Source organism: Ctenocephalides felis, unplaced genomic scaffold (genome assembly GCF_003426905.1).
Source record: "Ctenocephalides felis isolate EL2017-DRISC unplaced genomic scaffold, ASM342690v1 CF-g0.4_SCAFFOLD_01170, whole genome shotgun sequence".
NCBI classification, from domain to species: Eukaryota; Metazoa; Arthropoda; class Insecta; order Siphonaptera; family Pulicidae; genus Ctenocephalides; species Ctenocephalides felis.
The window spans coordinates 78,919,849-78,940,298 of record NW_020537324.1 but is presented as its reverse complement, the minus strand read 5'-3'; the positions used below and the strand labels follow the sequence as shown (position 1 = coordinate 78,940,298).

Below are 20,450 nucleotides of genomic sequence, written 5' to 3'. Positions count from 1 at the left end.
CATGCACCACTTGTTTAAATATTTATTTATCTAATTCACAACTAAGTTAATGACATCACGAATTATATAATAACATCAAATATACATTTATATTTATAAATATTTATATTTCAAGAAAAAACACATATAAAAATTACTATAAAATAAATTTAATTTAATAAACTAAATGTTGTACTCTCGGTGCTATCACAAAATATAAAATGCATCCTATGAATAAATATTTTAGTGTGTAATGCAGCACTTTTAACCTAAAAATAAAACAATATAATAGATTAATAAATCTAATAACTCCATAATTTATCATTTATGTTAAATTCATCGTTTTCACCTGTTATATTTTTTATATTCAGTAGGATTTTCTGGTTCCTTCAGAAGATATCTAGATGATCCTATTCTAGCGTCCCATGAAAATGAATAAACATCAATCTTTTCCATGTCGTAGTCGAAATCGTTTCTATAATTAAATTTAATACGAAATCACAAATCAAATTTATAATTGCGAATTTAGTTTTGAACTAAACTAATTTAGGAGCAAATTGTATTTTATTTTTTTTTGGTGCTAAAACTGTGAAAATGCTATTTATTTTCTGTCTCTTTATTAATGTAGGAGCAAATTGTATTTTATCCTTTTTTCTTGGTACTAAAACTGTGAAAATGCTATTTATTTTCTGTCTCTTTATTAAATTAGGAGCAAATTGTATTTTATCCTTTTTTCTTGGTACTAAAACTGTGAAAATGCTATTTATTTTCTGTGATCAGTCGTATTTTACGATTGGCGCTTTATAGTTACATTTATTACCCACCTGTCTTCAGGTAACAAATTGTGCAGCGAATGCCAAAAGTTTTCACTTTTGAAGTCCCAATTTCTGGTTGAAAATAATCCGACTGCCATAATGGCAGCATATGCTTTTCGTAGAATCTTCATTAACCTTGATCAAATTATTTAATTAATTAACAAATAATAAAACTAGTTGGTATTGGTATTTTGTCTTGAGGCAAGTTACATGAACTTCCCGAAATGTGTAAATAATCGACTTAATCAATTAAAAATAAATTAATTTATGAGTGATTATAAGTATTCCGAGTGGATTTATTACACGTCATTGAAAACGAACGAACGAACACGTTAACTCGGAGTATTTTCTAAAAACAAATTTTCCAAAATCAATAATTTTCATAATTGAACCAGTTTTCGTAGGACTTTATTGATTTAGTATGTTCAAGACCAAGTACACTATCGTTATACCAACTAAATCATTTAATTTTATTTTTAACAAACGTCAAAAAAACTACTCATTTTCTCAAACTTTGATGAATTTTTAAAATTAAACTACTTGTCGTAAGGCCGTAATATTACAGCAAGTTCTACAAGGCCATGATATATCGCAAAAAAAGTTCCATGAAAATCGCCTTAAATTCTTTTTTCAACAGTTATTTACTAGAAAACGGCTCGGTAGATTTTCCCCCAAAACTAATCAGTATTATTCCCAACTAATATCTTTCGAACAGTTTTTGATTTTTTAAAATCGATTCGGTAGAATGAGCTTAAATGTGGACGAGAAGTTTAACACTTTTTTCGAAATTACAAAGAAACGGCTCGGCCGATCGTCGCACAAAACTGAGAAACGATAATCCTCATCGAGATACATCAAATGCTTTTCAAATATCTGAAATCGGTTCAGGCGTTTTTGAGCAAACGTCGATGAAAGTTCTAATTGTGACAAATGCCAAAAAGACCATACTAATTTTTTCAAACTTTGACGAATTTTTAAAGCTAAACCAGTTGTCGTAGGGCCGTAATATTTTAGTATGATCTAGAAGACTATGGTCAGAAAAAAATCATAAAAATCGTCGATTTTTTTTTCAAACTTTATTACAAGAAAACGGCCCGGCCGATCTCTACCAAAAACTGATCAGCACGATTTCCAACCAATATCTTTCGAACGGTTTTTGAATTTTCAAAATCGATTCAGAATTGCGGGCTAAAACGTAGACGAAATTTTTTTCACTTTTCTGCGATTTATAAAGAAACGGCTTGGCCGATCGTCGCACAAAACTGACAAGTAATAGTCCTCATCGAGATACATCGAATGGCTTTTAAATTTTTAAATCGGTCCAGCCGTTTTTGAGAAAACGTCGATTTACGGCAAAAAATCTGTTCACATACACGCACACACACATACTTTTTCCAAATTTGGTCTCATTCGATTCAGAATGGCTTGAAACGTCGAGAAAACATAAAATTAGCGATTCGGATTTTTTGATGAAAACATAAACTTCTCCTTCGTGATGTTAAAAATGGTGAAAAATGCTACACTTGGGTTTACTTACATTGGTTTGCGTCCTGTGATTTTTAAAAGGCTGTCCAGGATGAATCCTGGGATAATATTAAAGGAGAAAAACTGAAATAGAAAATAGTTATAAAGTAGTTCTCTATCAAAGTCCAGTGGTTAAAATCTATTACATAATCTAATATACCAGTAACCAAAATTTGATCCAACTGCTGGTCAACGTACAACTTGGGTACCACAAAAGTTTAAAAGGCGATTTCGAGTATAATTCCATCCCGATTTCGTAGACCTCTTCTTGAGTCTTAATAACTTTATCGCAAATCGAACAATTGTAAATCGGTAGATTACTTTGAGGGCCCCTAAACAACAAAATGATAAATCAATTTTTTATAAAAAAGGAAATTTGGATGCAAATTACTTTTTAGTCAACTTATTCCAAGTTGCAACCAGGAGGCCTTTGATAACGACATCTACTGGTGCATAGTCTAGTATGATTTTGGGGTTGGCGTAAGCGACTCTCAGAAGGCCTAAATTAATACAAGTTTTATTTGCTGCAAATCTGGAAATTTATATTTAGAGTTTACCCTTTCCGACGGCAACAGTCAAACCTACAGGGCCATTCCAATTGTCAATCCATCCTGGAATTGGTTCCTTCCAAGCAGACACGACTGCAAATGGAAATATAATGTCATACTACTTTATGAATGGTGATTTGTCAGAAATTGCTACTTACCAATGCCTGGTCTGTATAAAACCAAGGGCAGCCTGTCGCTGTAGTCTTCCACGATATTTTCAGCTAGATGTTTGGTGTACAGATAGGTATTTTTTAATCCTCCTAGACATCTAAAAATAATCAAAACATATATATCTTGATAATTGATTTCTCATGTTTTGGAACCTGATACTACTTACTTTTCAGTGAGGCATGCAAGTTTATATTCATCATTATAGTTCTCTGCCAGTCTGATGGCTTCCCTCCAATCTCCGTGGTCTCTGTTCACTTTTTCTTCTATGGTGTCTTTATCAGTATTGCAATAAGTAGTCGACACATGGACACCAACCACCAAATTGGGCATTTGCAACATCAGTTCTATCATTTCTCGTGTTCCTCGAGTATTCATCAAAGTTGCCTTTGTTAAATGATCATCGAATCTAACAAATGCACAAGATAAATTATTTTTGTTTAGATCAAAGATCTTGATTTGACCCACCTGACACTGGCGGCCACATGGAATACAATGTCCGATCTGAGTACTAATTGTTTGTCAGGTTCGTTCAAACCTAATTGGAGTTGAGTGACGTCACCAGATACTGCTACCACTTTTTCAAATACTTCAGGCGTTTTTTCTTTTACCAAACTGAATAACTGCAAAAGATGATAAATGAAATAATCGCAGGGCTTTTAGTTAATATCAGTATTTAGTAGGGTTTATACAAAAACCGACATTTCAGAAAACCGGTTTTCGAATTTTAATTTTACTAAAAAACCGGTTTTAACCGCTTTCCGAATTTTATATAGAAAATAAATTTTTGCTCGAATATTCTGTAATTTATCCGCAAATTTAGTGTAATTTAGAGCAGTATTTGACTGAATTTATTTATTGTTTAATTTTATAGATAGTAAACAAAATTATTTTAATTTTAATTAGTAGAACTAAAATATAGTTTGTTATCTTACTTAGATTATCTTGATTAAATAACTTTGAAAATAATTATTCGTTATTCATGCATCATTTTCACATATAAGTGTGAAAATATTTTTATGATAGTAAAAAGAAAGTTTCGAATAAATAAAAATAATACATTTTTAAATAAAAAAATGCATTAAATTAAAAAAAAATTTAAAAAATATTAGATACATGTTGATACATACTTGTTAATATCAATTTTAGTTTTAAAAACAATTAAGCTAAACTCGGGTATTTTCTGTTCCGAGCAATTTTAATTAATTAATTTTAAACATTCTAATTGTTTTTTTTGCTTAATAAAATATGAAATAGAAAATATTTTCATACTTGCGACCAAAATATGCTTAATTGTTTTTAAAGTCTGATATAATAAGTTTTTTGTTCTTTAATTTGTGGATTCTACGGTTTAAAACTCTTTTTTTAAGTTTGAGTAGAGGAAGTTACTTCTTCAAAAAAAGTCACACTGATTTAAATTAATGTATACACTGGTATATAAATCTAAATTAATATATACAAATCCTTTCTGGAAACCATTGCAGACTGATAAGATATCGTATGTTATTAAACCGATATGATTTCAAAAATCAAAACGCTTTCATCTATCTTTTATATTTGGCTATATTTGTCATTTTCTATTTATACAGTAAAAACCGACTTTTTTCACTAAAAAACCGGTTTTCTAATTCCATGATTTTCGCCAAAAAACCGGTTTTTGAAAACCGACAAACCCTAGTATTTAGTGTTACCAGATTACAGTGATCATTATCGAGTGTTACCTCATTTTGAAAAATTTCCTCGAGTCGCTCCTCAATCGGTTTGCCCTTTTTCTCTCTAAGAAGCAAATACATGACTTTGAAATCGGGACAACTCCTTAGAATCTTCTCTATCAAGACTTTTCCTAAAAAACCTAAAAAAAACATCATGTTACATATTACATTTACAAATATTTATATAAGAAATTAGGTACCTGTTCCCCCAGTGATGAAAATTCGTTTATTTTTAAAAGATTCCGGAATACTCGGCACGTCCATGTCTGAAACTTTTTACCACAATTTTTAAACTTACTAAAATTTCAACAATAAACCTTTCACATTTGTTTAAACAAAATCTATTTCCTTTATACCTTTTCTATTTCTGGTGTGAATTAACTGAAGGCCGAGTCGCGACTAAAATATTTTATTTTTAAATTGAAAACTTGTAATGTAATATTGTTATCAAAAAGCACTATTAAACATTCTAATTTGCTTCCTGCTTCAATGACTAATTGAATAATTTAAATTGCAACACGAGCACTGTATATTGAATCAACATGGATTCATGCCTGCCCGTTCTACAATAACAAATTTAATCTGTATTAAACAATATATAGCTGAGAATCTTGACACTAATGGACAAGTTGATGTTATTTACACTGACTTCAGTAAAGCTAATGACTAATTGAATAATTTAAATTGCAACACGAGCACTGTATATTGAATCAACATGGATTCATGCCTGCCCGTTCTACAATAACAAATTTAATCTGTATTAAACAATATATAGCTGAGAATCTTGACACTAATGGACAAGTTGATGTTATTTACACTGACTTCAGTAAAGCTTTTGACAAAATTGATCATAACATTCTTTTTACTTAATTATCTAAGATTGGTCTGAATTCTTCACTTATTTATTTTTTCATAATCGTAAACAGTTTGTCTATCTTAATGGATTCTTGAGCAATATTGAAAATATCAGTTCTGGTGTTCCTCAGGGACCCATTCTTAGTTCACTACTATTTATTATTTTTATTGATGACATATTTGAAATTATTAGCTGTCCACATTTATTATTTGCAGATGATCTCAAACTATATCTCAAAATAAATTCTATTGATGACTGCTTATTATTACAGTCTCAACTTGACTCTTTCCACTCTTGGTGTGTCTATAACAAATTACATTCAAATATATCAAAGTGCAAGATTTTTAGCTTTTCTCATAAGCGCGTCCCAATACATTTTGATTATAAAATTTCTAACACCAGCATTGATAGATGTAATAAAATTTCAGATTTAGGAGTTCAAAATTAGAATATGGTTCGATTATTTGGTATCCTCATCAAATCAACAACTCTGATGCGATAGAGAAGGTTCAGCAAAAATTTCTGAAATATCTTTTATTATTATTATAAAACATATAAAATTTACCCTGAACGTGGCTTTTGATTGACCACAACACTTTACTAAAAGAATTTAGTATTCCTTTCCTTGCCTCACGTCGATTTATCTGTACAATTATGTTCTTATTCAAACTTTGCAATAATTCTATAGACTGTCCTCTTATTCTTAACCAACTATCCTTTAATGTCCTAATTATTTTTCAATTATGCTACTCCTAAATCTAATTCTCTCTTAAATTGGCCTATTTCACTTATGTCCTCTAACTTTAACTTTAACTTAATTAATAATGAAATAGATATTCACAACACTTCACCTAATAATCGAATAATCTCCATCTGCACAAGTTAACCTTTTTATTTTCTTTTCAAATATCTCATTATTTTATCTTATTCTGTTTATAAATAATATTGTTACATTCTGCATTATATGTAATTTTATGTTAAGCATTTTATGTTAATAACTATATATTGTAATTTTGTATATATTTTAATTGTTATTCATTATGTAAAATAATTGCATTTTTGAGTCCTCTTGGAAGAAATCTGTGGGCTATATATTTGAAATAAATAAATAAATAAATAAATATACTATTCGAATGCAGGCACTAGTCATGATCTAAAATTCGTTAAAATCGAAATCAGAAGTTTGATCGTATTTATAAGTTTTGAAAACTTCAATGACAATATATATCCTTTCTCCAAATTGGCCATCAATTTGAATATTGGTAACCTCTCATAAATTTGTTCCTTTCTAAAAGTTGTCAATCTATCGCAATTTTGGCAACCTTTTTAAAAATTTGTAATCTTTCTAAAATCAGAAAAACTCTTTAAAATTTTCCAAAAACCACTTATTGATCTCTCTGAAAATTTGTATTCTTTCTGAAAATTGGTCACTTCACTGAAAGTTGGCAACGTTTTCTGAAATTTGCAATATTCCTGAAAATGGGTAACTTTTCTAATAACTAAAGTCTCTGATTATATGTAGCCTTACTGAAAATTCGAAACTCTTCTGAAAATTGATAAACTTCGTAAATTGGTTATATTTCTGAAAATAGGCAACCTCTTTGAAAAACTAAGTTTTAGTAAAAATGTCTGTTACAAAATAAATTATTTATTTGGAAAAACAATTAGACCTAAAGACAACAACAAAATTTACAAGTTTTTGTAGTCAATGTTAACTAATAATTTCACTAAAATAAAATTGTTTCTACTGTACTAAATAACTGTTGATCTTTGGCAGTATCACATAGTACAAAAGGCAGGTCCAGAATAAATATTTTATGGAGTAGTGCAGAATCTTCAACCTGAAATTAAACAGACGGGATTAGATGATTTAATTTAGTTAATCAATTTATAAATAATAAATGGATAGTTATGAATAAATCGATGTCAAACAAAAATTATTTCAAGTTGAATTCAACTTAATTATATTAAGTTGAAGTAATTATTAAAAAAAATTCTTTAAAAAAATCTATAGTTTTTTATGGACTACAATTTGAAATCCTCAAACTTCTAAGTTGTTAAATACTTCTGAAAATAACATGATTTTAATAACAGTGTTAATATTGTGTTTGGCGCCGATAGCTTATAGGATATTTGCGTAACTAGAAATTCAAATATGTATAATAAATTAATGTTTGGTTACTTTTGGTACTGAGCCCTGGCACTCGGAAGATCTATTTCCTCTTTCAAAAGATATTTGGACATTCCAATTCTGGCATTTCTGGCGAATTCCCGAACGTTGAGTTTACTTCCGTCGACATCAAAGTCTTTCCTGGAATAAAAAAAAAAATTATTCAATTTGATAATATTAGAATTTTTTATGAAAAATTTGAACTTACCTGTCGCTTCCTAGAAGTTCCTTACTGAGATTCGTAAAGTTTTTGGATTTAAACAGCCAGTTTCTCGAAACGAAATACGAAACTGATATTATGGCGAAGTAGACTTTTCTTGTCAGTTTGCCCAGCCTAGGAATTAGAGTTAATAGGAAATGTTATTAAGTGGTGTACCTCAAGGATAGAATCTGATATTTCGGAACTAGGGAGGAAACTTCATTAAATGAAATTAATATATTAATAGATGAGTTGCTGCAAGGTATTATAATGTGAGATTGTTTAATTTTGTACAAATCTTCCAAATATGCTAAGTATTTTTGACAAATCGTGTAAATAATACGCATTATCAAAAAAGAAACATGCGCCTGATGCATACAAGAAGTATTTTCAATATTTTAATTAATGTTAGTAATTAATCTAATTGTCGTATGTCTGGAAGAATGATGAAGAACTCTTCATACACTCGTCAAGAACTCGTCATACAATGTTTCATTAAATTTCACAAAAAAATCTAACATAAATGGACGATTTTTGCCAAAAATTAATGATAACGATTACCCATACATTGATATAGATATTACGAAACCGTGGAAAATTTTACAATTTGCTGCTAATTCTAAAGAAACTGCTCCGACGATTGTCTCCCAAACTTGACAAACACTACTCTTCATTGAATAATACCAAATGGCTTTTAATTTTTTGAAATCGTTTTAGGCAAAATAAATAAAACTGGACAAAATACTGCTCATACATACACACACACACTTACTTGTTCCCGAAGGAGAAGTTTACGTTTTCACCAAAAAAATCGATTTGCTAATTTTATGTTTTTTCGACGTTTCAAGTCATTCTGAATCGAATGACATCAAATTTAGAAGAAGTATGTGTGTGTGCATATGAACAGAATTTTTGTCGTAAATCGACGTTTTCTCAAAAACGCCTGAACCGATTTCAGAAACTTAAAAGCCATTCGATGTATCTCAATGAGCACTATAGTTTGTCAGTTTTGTGAGACGATCTGCCGAGCCGTTTCTTTGTAATTTAAAAAAGAGTGTTAAACTTTTTGTTCACATTTAAGCTCATTATACCGAATCGATTTTAAAAAATCAAAAACTGTTCGAAAGATATTAGTTGGGAATGATACTAATTAGTTTTAGGTACAAATCTACCGAGCCGTTTTCTTGTGATTAACTGTTGAAAAAAAATTTAAGCCGATTTTAATGGAACTTTTTTGGCGATATATATCATGGTCTTTTAGAACTTACTCAAATATTACGGCCTTACGACAAGTAGTTTAATTTTAAAAATTTATCAAAGTTTGAGAAAATGAGTAGATATACTACTATTTATAGTATACGATTTACTTGGTATAACGATAGAGTACTTGGTATTAATAAACATACTGGCTTAGTTATAAAAAAATATTGAATTTTAAAATTTTGCTTTTCGAAAATACTGTGAGTTTAACGTGTTTGTTTGTTTTCAATTATGTGTAAAAAATCCACTCGGAATACATTTAATCACTCATAAATAAATTTATTTTTTATTGATTAAGTCGATTATTTACACATATCGAGAAGTTTATGTAACTTGCCTCAAGGCAAAATACCAATATCAACTTGTTTTAAAGTTGATCTAAAACGAATCAGAATGACTTGAAAGGTCGAGAAAACTAAAAGTTTCAAGAAAAAAAACTTCATGTTAAAAATTGCATTTTTACTCACATTGGTTTTTTCCCAGCTACTTTCAGCAATTCGTCCACAAGGACTGCTACCGAAGCATTTAGTAATACGAACTAAAATAATAGGGATATACATATATATATATATATATATATATATATATATATATATATATATACATTTGGCAGTCTATTACTATTATTACCAGAATTCGAAACGTCGTAAGACTTTTTACAAAATAATTAAATGGATACCACATGGTGCCATTAAACGGATAATCGTTAACTTCTGCAAGTGCCATGTCGCGAATTTCTGCATGCGTTTGCTTCATGTAAGTGTTCATGGAGCAATTGTAAACAGGAAGAGTCTGTGTATCTCTGAAATAAAGAATAAATATATAATAATTAGGACAGACAGGATAGTGAGGACTTAGTATTGTTTTATTACCTTTCCGTTCCTTTTTTCCAACTGGCAGTCATCATGCCGTTTACAACCAGGTCAACCGGCATATTGTCCAATATATGGTTAGGATCTGCTTGCATGACTCTCAAAAATCCTGAAATTTGAAAATAAAGATCTCGCATCGATATCTTAGATGTAGACTTCATATTGTGATTTTTACCTTTGCCTGTTGCTAAACTGAGGCCGACAGGACCATTTAAATTGTCAGCCCATCCTGGCAAAGGTTCCTTCCACATAGAAGTGACTGGAAACAATTTTACTTAATCTATGCCACTTATATTTGTCTTGTGAATATTTTGTATCTCACCAATTCCTGGTCGGTATATAACTAAAGGCAGACGATGGCTATAGTCTTCCACGACATTTTCTGCCAAATGTTTGGTGTAAATATAGGTATTCTTCAAACCATTCAGACATCTGAAGATAACCCAGAATATAATTCATGTTCAACACATCTTCAATATAACTCACTTTTCGGTTAAACAAGCCATTGTATAGTCGTCCTGGTACCCTTCTGCCAATCTGATGGCCTCTTTCCAATCTCCATGGTCCCTGTAGACCTTTTCCTCGATGACGTCTTTGTCGGTGTTGCAATATGCAGTCGACACGTGGACACCGACCACCAAATTGGGCATATCTAACATCAGTTCCATAATTTCGCGTGTCCCTCGAGTGTTCATCAGGGTTGCCTGTTTTAGGGGATCATCGAATCTAGTAAAAAATAAAATAAAATATATATGACTTTCTCCGAGTTCCAAATAGAGAAAATTTTCTTAAATTACTTTTTTTCGACTTTTGACGATTCATCGACTATTTTATTACCTGACACTTGCTGCAGCATGAAAAACGACATGGCAGCCTAAAAGTCTTTTCCTGTCCTCCTCGTTCAGGCCCAATCGCAGTTCGCTGACATCACCGGTGATGGCCTGGACTTTGTCCAAAACCTTTGGATTGGTTTGTCTTATTGTATCAAATAACTAAAACAGTGAAAGTATATTTCATTACTAACTATTATTATTATTTTAATTTATATTTAACTTTCCGAAGGAGAAGTTTATGTTTTCATCAAAAAATCCGATTCGCTAATTTTATGTTTTCTCGACGTTTCAAGCCTTTCTGAATCGAATAAGACCAACATTTGGAAAAAGTATGTGTGTGTGCGTATGTGAACAGATTTTTTGCCGTAAATCGACGTTTTCTCGAAAACGGCTGGACCGATTTCAAAAATTTAAAAGCCACTCGACAATCGGCCAAGACGTTGCTTTATAATTCTCAGAAAAGTGAAAAATTTTTCATCTACGTTTTAGCTCGCAATTCCGAATCGATTTTGAAAATTCAAAAACCGTTTGAAAGATATTGGTTGGGAATCGTGCTGATTAGTTTTTGATAGAGATCGGCCGGGCCGTTTTCTTGTAATAAAGTTTAAAAAAAAAAATTCGAAGATTTTTATGATTATTTTTTTGACGGTAGATACCATAGTCTTCTAGATAATACTAAAATATTACGGCCCTACGACAACTGGTTTAGCTTTAAAAATTCGTCAAAGTTTGCATAAATTAGTATGGTCTTTTTGGCATTTGTCAAAATTAGAACTTTCATCGGCGTTTGCTCAAAAAACGCCTGAACCGATTTCAGATATTTAAAAAGCATTTGGAGTATCTCGATGAGGATTATTGTTTCTCAGTTTTGTGCGACGATCGGCCGAGCCGTTTCTTTGTGATTTCGAAAAAAGTGTTAAACTTTTCGTCCACATTTAATCAAAAACTCGAAAGATATTAGTTGGGAATGATACTGATTTAGTTTTTAGTGAAAATCTACCGAGCCGTTTTCTTGTAATTAACTGTTAAAAAAAAATTAGGCCGATTTTTATGGAACTTTTTTTGGCGATATATATCATGGTCTTATAGAACTTACTGAAATATTACGGCCTTACGACAAGTGTTTAATTTTAAAAATTCATCAAAGTTTGAGAAAATGAATATTTTTTTTGTTAAAATAAAATTAGACGATTTAGTTGGTATAACGATAGTGTACTTGGTCTTTACAATAGTAAACCATTAAAGTCCTATGGAAACTGGTTTAATTATAATTATTGATTAATTAAAATTATTGATTTTTGAAAATTTGCTTTTAGAAAATACTTCGAGTTAACGTGTTCGTTCGTTCGTTTGCAATTATGTATAATAAATCCACTCGGAATACTTTCAATAACTCATAAATTAATTTATTTTTTATTGATTAAGTCGATTATTTACACATTTCGGGAAGTTCATGTAACTTGCCTCAAGGCAAAATACCAATACCAACTAGTTATTTTACCGGATTGTCCAGGATGGTTCTGACTCGTTCCTGCGGCTTCTGGTTCTTCTTACTTCTGACCAGGAGATAAATTGTCTTTACTTCGGGGCAGCATCGTAGGAGTTTCTCGATTAAGACTTTTCCGATAAATCCTGGCGATGGATTATATTTAATTGCAATTATAGTTAATTCAAAACGATCTCAAAAAATAAGGGCAAGTCACAAAAAATCGTGTTATTCGATGGCCAGTTATCAAATTTGGCCTACTATTTAACATAATCATTTTTTCTGGCAGGATTAATAAATTTATATAATGAAATTGTATCACCGATCACTTTTATAGTCGATTACAAGTATTTAATTCTAATTTTCAATTTATAAATATGTGGGTTTGACGTCTTCCTTAGTACTCACCAAGTGTAAATCCAAAACCAAAACTAAGAACTATTTAAAGAAAACTAATATATATATACATTCCACTCACCGCTTCCTCCAGTTATAAAAACTTGCTTTCCACTAAAAAATTCAGGAATAGTTATATCTGTCATAATTCCAATTCAGATCACAATTGTCTAATTATCTTCCTATTTAATCTGTTCCTGGTAGAACACAAATTTACTTACTGATGGATTATCGATTGTCCTAGAACTGTCTTATGCAGAATATTTTTAAATTTAATGCTATGCAGTATTTTTAAATTTATTATTATTCATTAATTTGTGTGACGACAATAATGTGGATTAGAATATTGTTTTGCATTAGAAAAGTCATCGATGACAAATATTAGTTATGTATTTATTCATAAGACAGCTGTAAATATTAATAACAAAAATTATTTCGGATCAAGGTGTTTAATTGAAGGATGGAAAATTTGGAAAAATTTTTTCAGTTTTGCTGATTTTAAATTATTGATAACTTCCCGAAGGAGAAGTTTATGTTTTCGGCAGAAAATCAGTTTTGCCACTATGTTTCGAGTCATTCTGAATCGTTTGAGAACCAAATTGCAACTAGTGGTGCATGGCATCGTGCTTTAAGGCAAATTGCTGGAACTTCACGTACTGTAGTGAAATATTTAGGGAATTTTCAATGTTTTCAAATATATTATTATAAATACTGTAACTTTTTTAACTTTCCGTAGGGTAAGTTATTGTAATCATCCAAATCGTCGAAATTGAAAATTTTTACATTTCTTCACGTTCCTGGTTTCTGAACATTTTGGCACACATCAGAAAAAAGGGATGAGCGTGTGTGTATGTATGTATGAATACAATTTTTCATCCACGTTTTCGGGCGCACGGATCAACCGATTTGAATGGTTCAAAAAACATTCGATTCCTATTGATAGGGAAATGTACTGATTAGTTTTTGGCGAAGGCAGGTCCTGCCGATTAGGAGATAGGAAGCAAAGAGTGCAGAAAATAGAAATCGAGTTTTTGAGAGATCGGAGCATCGGATTTGGAAGATCCAAAAAACATTCAATTCGTAATGACAAGGAGAAGTGGTGATTAGTTTTTTTGGATAAGGCAGGTCCAGCGGTTTCGGAGATACAGAGCTAAAAGTGCAAAAAATGGCTGTTTTTGAGAGAACTAAGCGTCCGTTTCAATTTTTTTTTACAATTTTTTTTTTCAAAAAATAATTCAGATTTTAATTGTAATTCTGACTTAAGTTTTAATATACTTTAAACAAATATTTTCAACTTTGCAATTCAGTTTATATAATTCTTATAAATAAATATTAGACAATGTTACAATAATAATAATAATCTATTTGAAAACATTTAATATTCCTCGAACATTTTGTTACGGTACGGGAAGTTCCAGCAATTTGCTTTAAGGCACGATCACATTCCTAGTTCCATTCTTATTTTGTTGCAAAATATAAGAGCTTATACATTGGAGGACGAGGAAAATAAGGAAACAAAACCTAATTAAAATTGAAGGACCTTTTATCTCATATTTCTAAGAATGAATAAACTGAATTGCAAAATTAAAATTATTTATAATTGAAGTTTAGTATTTTAGCTAGATTTAAAATGAAAATTCAAATCATTTTTGATATGAAAAAAATGGAAATTGATTTTTTGTTCTGACATTTAAAAAAAATTTTTTTTTGTTTTCCTTAAAAATTCTTCGTAACAAAATGTCAAGTTTCGTCGATTTTTCCTCAGAAACGGTTGAACTAATTTAAATGCGATTTCATAAAACTTGATTATCACACGCTAATTAGTTTTATAAGTTAATAATTTTTCCACTTGGTTTTTGAAAAACATTCTGAAGGTAGCAGTCTGGAATTGTGCTAATTAGTTTTTGACAAGGATCAGTTAATTTTTTTTTGTCATTTTGATGTAACATTGAATGACGATAAAATTCCTTGTCTTGATGGTATAATCTTTCTCCGAACTGGTAATCAATCTAAACATTGGTATCCCTCTGAAAGTTGTGAATTTCTCTTAATTCTGGCAAACTCTCTAAAATTGGACAACTAAATCTTACCAAAATTTGCTATCTATATAGTATTCTTACACAAACTCTGAAATTCGGCAACATTCCTGAAAATGTGCTATCTTTCTGAAAACTTCTCTGAAACATGCAACCATGGTGTAAATTAGAAGGTCTCTGAAAATTGGTCACTTATCTAGGCAACCACTTTGAAAAACGAAGTTTTAATAAGAATCCCTGTTACAAAATAAATTATTTATTTGAAAAAATATTTAGACAACAAAATATTGACAATTTATATGTAAGTGTCTTCAATGCTAACTTATAATTTCACTAAAATAAAATTGTCTTTATTGCACTAAATAACTGTTGATCTTTGGCAGTATGACATAATACAAAAGGCAGGCCCAGAATAAATATTTCACGGAGTAGTGCAGGATCTTCAATCTGAAATTAAATAGACGGGATCAGTCGATTGAATTTAGTTAGCTATTGGTGAAATAGTACTTATTTTTAATTTTTTTCTAAATTACTTAAAATCAAATAAAATATTTTATATTATAGCTACTTTTGGTACTGAGCCCTGGCGCTCGGAAGATCTATCTCCTCTTTCAAAATATATTTTGATATTCCCATTCTGGCATTTCTTGTAAAATCCTGAACGTTGAAATTACTTCCATCGACCACGAAATCTTTCCTAGAATAAAAAAAAACAATTTTATTTTTAGTATTTCTAGTATTTGTTCTGATAAATTTAAATTACCAGTCGCTATGTAGAACTTCCTTGTTGAGATTCGTAAAGTTCGAGGATTTGAAAAGCCAGTTTTTCGAAACGAAATAAGACACAGATAGCATGGCGAAGTAGGTTTTTCTTGTCAATTTGCACAGCCTTGAAATAAAAGATCATATTTTAATCAATGCAACTCAACATTAGAAGGAACTTTAAAACTAATATTGATGGGTTCCCTACTTCGAACGTATTCGCAATAAAATTAGTAAAGAAATTCGAGATTTTTTTGGGTGTGACATTATTTCACATTCATATTATTTCTGATATGCGTAAATAATGGCATTCAAGTACTCACATTGGTTTTTTTCCTGAAACCTTCAGCAATGCATCCACAATGACTGCCTCCAAAACATTCAGGAACACAAACTAAAATAAATGATATATATATATATATATATATATATATATATATGCATATATACAGCCAACTCTCCGTTAACAAGGTACTCTGGAAACACAGTTTCTTTACTACACGAAGCCGAAAATCCGACATTCCTCCGATAACACGGACTCTTTATTCCGTGCAACCTATAAACGATTCTAGTAACCAGATATGGTTGTACAAAGATTTAACTAGTGGGGCGCATGGCATCGTGCCTTAAGGCAAATTGCTGGAACTTCCCGTACCAAATATTATTATTTTTTTTTTAAGATTAACATTTTTGAAAAAAAATTACTCTGAAAAATTAGATTTTTAAAAAACTATAAATTTTTGACAAAAATTTACTTTTTTAAAAAAAAAAGACTTTTTGAAGAAAAGTGTATTTTGAAATATTTTGGAAATTCTGAACTTTTTTTTAAAACAATCGTACTGCTTTAACTGCATAGAGACGAATTATCGAAGCGCGTAAGCGCCGCGCTGCCGTCTAACGGATAAGCATTGGTACGGAACCTATTGGAATGTAAACAAAATTTATACTTATTGTTAAAACCTCTATAAAATATCTGATAATTTGATGTGCATATGTTTAATGATCATTTTTGACCGCCTAATGGCATTTTTTTCTACTTTTTTACTAGATCTCCGAAACCGCTAGACCTGCCTTCATGAAAATTTGATCATTTCTTCATCCTGTCAATACAAGTAAAATGTTTTTTCAATTATTCAAATCGGACGCTCCGTTCTCTTAAAACTGCGTTACCGTTTTTGGCACTTTTTGCCCCACATCTTCGGAAGGTTTCCTTATCAATACAAATCAAATCTTTTTTGAATTATTCAAATCGCTTTATCCGTGTTCCTGAAATCGTCGACGAAAATTTGTATCTGTACACACATACATACACGCACACACACATACCACGCACACACACATTTATTTTTTCTAAGATATGCCAAAATATTTAGAAACCTCTGAAACGTAAAGATATATAAAAATTTTCATTTTCGATTTCTTTGCGATCTACGGGAAGTTAATATAAACTTTTTTACAATATGTTTATATAAATATGTCAGATTATATAATAGTGTACGACTTCGGATTAATTAACTAGTGATATGCCAATTTAACATCAATCTTTCTAAAAAAATCAGCTTGAAAAACTTTTTCCAAGATAAACAGTTTTTTAACTTCCCGAAGGAGAAGTTTATGTTTTTATCAAAAAATCCGATCCGCTAATTTTATGTTTTCTCGACGTTTCAAGTGATTCTGAATCGAATGAGACCAAATTTGGAAAAAGTATGCATTTGTATGTGTGTGTGTGTGTGCGAACAGATTTTTTGTCGTAAATCGACGATTTCTCAAAAACGGCTCGACCGATCAAAAATTTAAAAGCCATTCGATGTATTTCGATGAGGACTAGCGTTTCTCAGTTTTGTGCGTCGACCGACCAAGCCGTTTCTTTATAAATCGCAGGAAAGTGAAAAAATTTTCGTCTACGTTTTAGACCGCAATTCTGAATCGATTCTGAAAATTCAAAAACCGTTTGAAAGACATTGGTTGGGAATCGTGCTGATTAGTTTTTGGTAAAGATTGGCCGGGCCGTTTTCTTGTAATGAAGTTTAAAAAAAAAAAAAACTTCGACGAATTTTATGATTTTTTTCGATTTAGATATCATAGTCTTCTAGATCATACTAAAATATTACCGCTCTAGGACAACATTAGCTTTAAAAATTCGTCAAAGTTTCCAAAAATTAGTGTCGTTTTTTTTGACGTTTGTCAAAATTAGAATTTTTTTCGAAGTTTGCTCAAAAACGTCTGAACTGATTTCAATATTTTAAAAACCAATTGATGTATTTTGATGTGGATTATTGTTTTGATATGTTTTTTCAGATTTTTGCAGCGCTCGGCCAAGTCACTTCTTTGTAATTTGGAAAAAAGTTTAAAACTTTTTGTCCACATTTAAGCTCATACTACCGAATCGATTTTAAAAAATCTAAAACTGTTCGAAAGGTATTAGTTGGGAATGATGCTGATTAGCTTTAGGTAAAAATCTATCGAGCCGTTTTCTTGTAATTAACTGTTAAGCCGATTTTTATGGAACTTTTTTTGGCGATATATATCATGGTCTTAAAGAACTTACTGAAATATTACGGCCCTACGACAAGTAGTTTAAGTTTTAAAAAATTGCCGTAGTTTACAGATAAAGGAGGGTTGGCTGTATATATATATTCTATTGTTTATTGTTATTGTTACCAGAATTCGAAACGTCATAAGACTTTTCACAAAATAACAAAATGGATACCACATGGTGCCATTAAACGGACAATTGCTAACTTCTGCAAGTGCCATGTCTCGGATTTCTGAATGGGTATAGTTCATGTACCTGTCCATGGTACAATTGTAGACTGGAAGAGTTTCTGTATCTCTGAAATGAAGGACAAATATATAAATATATAATAATTAGGACAGACAGGATAGTGAGGACTTAGTATTGTTTTATTACCTTTCCGTTCCTTTTTTCCAAGCGGCAGTCACCATACCGTTTACAACAAGATCAACTGGCATATTGTCTAATATGTGGTCAGGATCTCCTTGTACAACTCTCAAAAATCCTGAAATTGGAAAATATGGACATCAAATGTATATCTTAGATGTAGACTTCATATTTTGAATATGTACCTTTTCCTGATGCTAATTCGAGGCCAATAGGTCCATTTAAATTGTCATTCCATCCTGGCAAAGGATCTTTCCACATGGAGATGACTGAAAATAATTTTGTTCAATTCATGCTACCTACGTTTATCTAGTGAATATTTTGTATCTCACCAACTCCTGGTCGATATATAACTAAAGGCAAACGGTGGCTGTAATCTTCCACGACATTCTCTGCCAAATTTTTGGTGTAAGTATAAGTATTTTTCAAACCATTCAGACATCTGAAGACAAACCAGAATATAATTCATGCTCGACACATTTTCAATATAACTCACTTTTCGGTTAAACAAGCCAAAGAATAGTCGTCCTGGTACCCTTCTGCCAACCTAATGGCCTCTCTCCAATCTCCGTGGTCTCTGTAGACTTTTTCCTCGATGACATCTTTGTCGGTGTTGCAATATGCAGTCGACACGTGGACGCCTACTACCAAATTGGGCATCTGCAACATCAGTTCCATCATTTCGCGGGTACCTCGAGTATTCATCAGGGTTGCCTGTTTTAGGGGATCATCGAACCTAGTAAAAAATAAAATAAAATATATATGACTTTCTCCGAATTCCAAATAGAGAAAATGTTCTCAAATTACTTTTTTTCGACTTTTGACGATTCATTGACTATTTTATTACCTGACACTTGCTGCAGCATGAAAAACGACATGGCAGCCTAAAAGTCTTTTCCTGTCCTCCTCGTTCAGGCCCAATCGCAGTTCGCTGACATCACCGGTGATGGCCTGGACTTTGTCCAAAGCCTTTGGATTAGTTTGCCTTATTGTATCAAATAACTAAAACAGTGAAAGTATATTTCATTACTAACTATTATTATTATTTTAATTTATATTTACAATACCGGATTGTCCAGGATGGTCCTGACTCGTTCCTGTGGCTTCTGATTCTTCTTACTTCTGACCAGGAGATAAATGGTCTTTACTTCGGGACAGCATCGTAGGAGTTTCTCGATTAGGGCTTTTCCGATAAATCCTGGATGATAGGAATTAAGAAATAAAACTGTTGACAAATTTATCCATGTTACTTACCGCTTCCTCCAGTTATGAAAACTTCTTTGCCACTAAAAAATTCAGGAATAGTTATATCAGTCATAATAAAGCCAATCCAGATCACAATTGTCTAATTAACTTCCTGGTCGTCCACTAATTTTCCTCCTGGTCGTTTAGCAATCGGCCTAGAACTGTCTATTGCAATTTCCGATGCACAAATATTATATTATCGGACAAAAATTGTTTTTTCATAAATTTACAAACTAATTTGCTTCGCGATAACTGTTAATTTATTTTTGTGCATTAATTTGGGTGACGACTAGACAACGGGAATATTGTTTTGCATTAGAAGTCATTGATGACCTCGAAGATTGCAATGAACTAGTAAATTATTATTTTAAAAGACAAATATTAACTATTCAGAAAAATAAAATAGTAAATAAATTTGGAAGACGACCTAGTCTGTAATAATAAATATCCATGATTCATACATTTAAATAAAATTGCTAAATAACGTATAAATAAATACGGTAGATACATCAAACCAACATTTTTCAGTCCAACCATTTTTGTCAGACTGAGTGTTAGTTCCGCGGCTAATTTCTGGAACGGCTGGACCGATTTTGACGAGACTTTTTTATTGGCAAGTAGGTGATGGTAATAAATTTGTACAATTCATATCCATATTTACTGCTGGTTCTTCTGTTTTTCTTGATA

General features: G+C 31.1%; 3 protein-coding genes across 3 annotated transcripts; all 3 read right to left on the bottom strand.

Moving 5' to 3' along the window:
• Positions 1-154: 154 nt before the first annotated feature.
• LOC113367702 (fatty acyl-CoA reductase 1-like) lies at positions 155-5,010 on the bottom strand. The gene is made up of 12 exons (XM_026609281.1): positions 4,947-5,010; positions 4,726-4,886; positions 3,503-3,657; positions 3,204-3,443; positions 3,025-3,134; positions 2,876-2,959; positions 2,710-2,818; positions 2,479-2,650; positions 2,332-2,402; positions 804-929; positions 329-454; positions 155-248 (listed from the first exon to the last, which is right to left on the bottom strand). Exons 1-12 carry the CDS (start codon positions 5,008-5,010, stop codon positions 155-157), a joined length of 1,512 nt encoding a protein of 503 aa, XP_026465066.1.
• Positions 5,011-7,780: 2,770 nt separating this feature from the next.
• On the bottom strand, positions 7,781-13,046 carry LOC113367701 (fatty acyl-CoA reductase 1-like). Its single transcript, XM_026609280.1, has 11 exons — positions 12,901-13,046; positions 12,438-12,568; positions 10,941-11,095; positions 10,590-10,829; positions 10,426-10,535; positions 10,279-10,362; positions 10,104-10,212; positions 9,862-10,033; positions 9,699-9,769; positions 7,981-8,106; positions 7,781-7,913 (listed from the first exon to the last, which is right to left on the bottom strand). The coding sequence occupies exons 1-11, from the start codon at positions 12,962-12,964 to the stop codon at positions 7,781-7,783; spliced, it is 1,395 nt and encodes a 464-aa protein (XP_026465065.1). The 5' UTR covers positions 12,965-13,046.
• Positions 13,047-15,204: 2,158 nt separating this feature from the next.
• On the bottom strand, positions 15,205-19,841 carry LOC113367699 (fatty acyl-CoA reductase 1-like). The gene is made up of 11 exons (XM_026609279.1): positions 19,773-19,841; positions 19,586-19,716; positions 19,366-19,520; positions 19,015-19,254; positions 18,851-18,960; positions 18,704-18,787; positions 18,528-18,636; positions 18,327-18,449; positions 15,618-15,743; positions 15,423-15,551; positions 15,205-15,301 (listed from the first exon to the last, which is right to left on the bottom strand). The coding sequence occupies exons 1-11, from the start codon at positions 19,834-19,836 to the stop codon at positions 15,205-15,207; spliced, it is 1,368 nt and encodes a 455-aa protein (XP_026465064.1). The 5' UTR covers positions 19,837-19,841.
• Positions 19,842-20,450: the final 609 nt, after the last annotated feature.

Excerpts from the sequence above, each read along its gene's own strand:
- LOC113367702 (XM_026609281.1), bottom strand. The coding sequence starts at position 5,010 with ATGGACGTGCCGAGTATTCCGGAATCTTTTAAAAATAAACGAATTTTC. Across the intron at positions 2,960-3,024 it reads TTTATACAGACCAGGCATTG|TCGTGTCTGCTTGGAAGGAA; the intron begins GTAAGTAGCAAT and ends TTCCATTTGCAG. Across the intron at positions 2,819-2,875 it reads GACTGTTGCCGTCGGAAAGG|GCCTTCTGAGAGTCGCTTAC; the intron begins GTAAACTCTAAA and ends GTATTAATTTAG.
- LOC113367701 (XM_026609280.1), bottom strand. The coding sequence starts at position 12,964 with ATGACAGATATAACTATTCCTGAATTTTTTAGTGGAAAGCAAGTTTTT. Across the intron at positions 9,770-9,861 it reads TTACGACGTTTCGAATTCTG|TTCGTATTACTAAATGCTTC; the intron begins GTAATAATAGTA and ends CTATTATTTTAG. Across the intron at positions 8,107-9,698 it reads GTAGCTGGGAAAAAACCAAT|GCTGGGCAAACTGACAAGAA; the intron begins GTGAGTAAAAAT and ends TCTAATTCCTAG.
- LOC113367699 (XM_026609279.1), bottom strand. The coding sequence starts at position 19,836 with ATGACTGATATAACTATTCCTGAATTTTTTAGTGGCAAAGAAGTTTTC. Across the intron at positions 19,255-19,365 it reads CATGCTGCAGCAAGTGTCAG|GTTCGATGATCCCCTAAAAC; the intron begins GTAATAAAATAG and ends ATTTTTTACTAG. Across the intron at positions 18,961-19,014 it reads TTGGCTTGTTTAACCGAAAA|ATGTCTGAATGGTTTGAAAA; the intron begins GTGAGTTATATT and ends GTTTGTCTTCAG.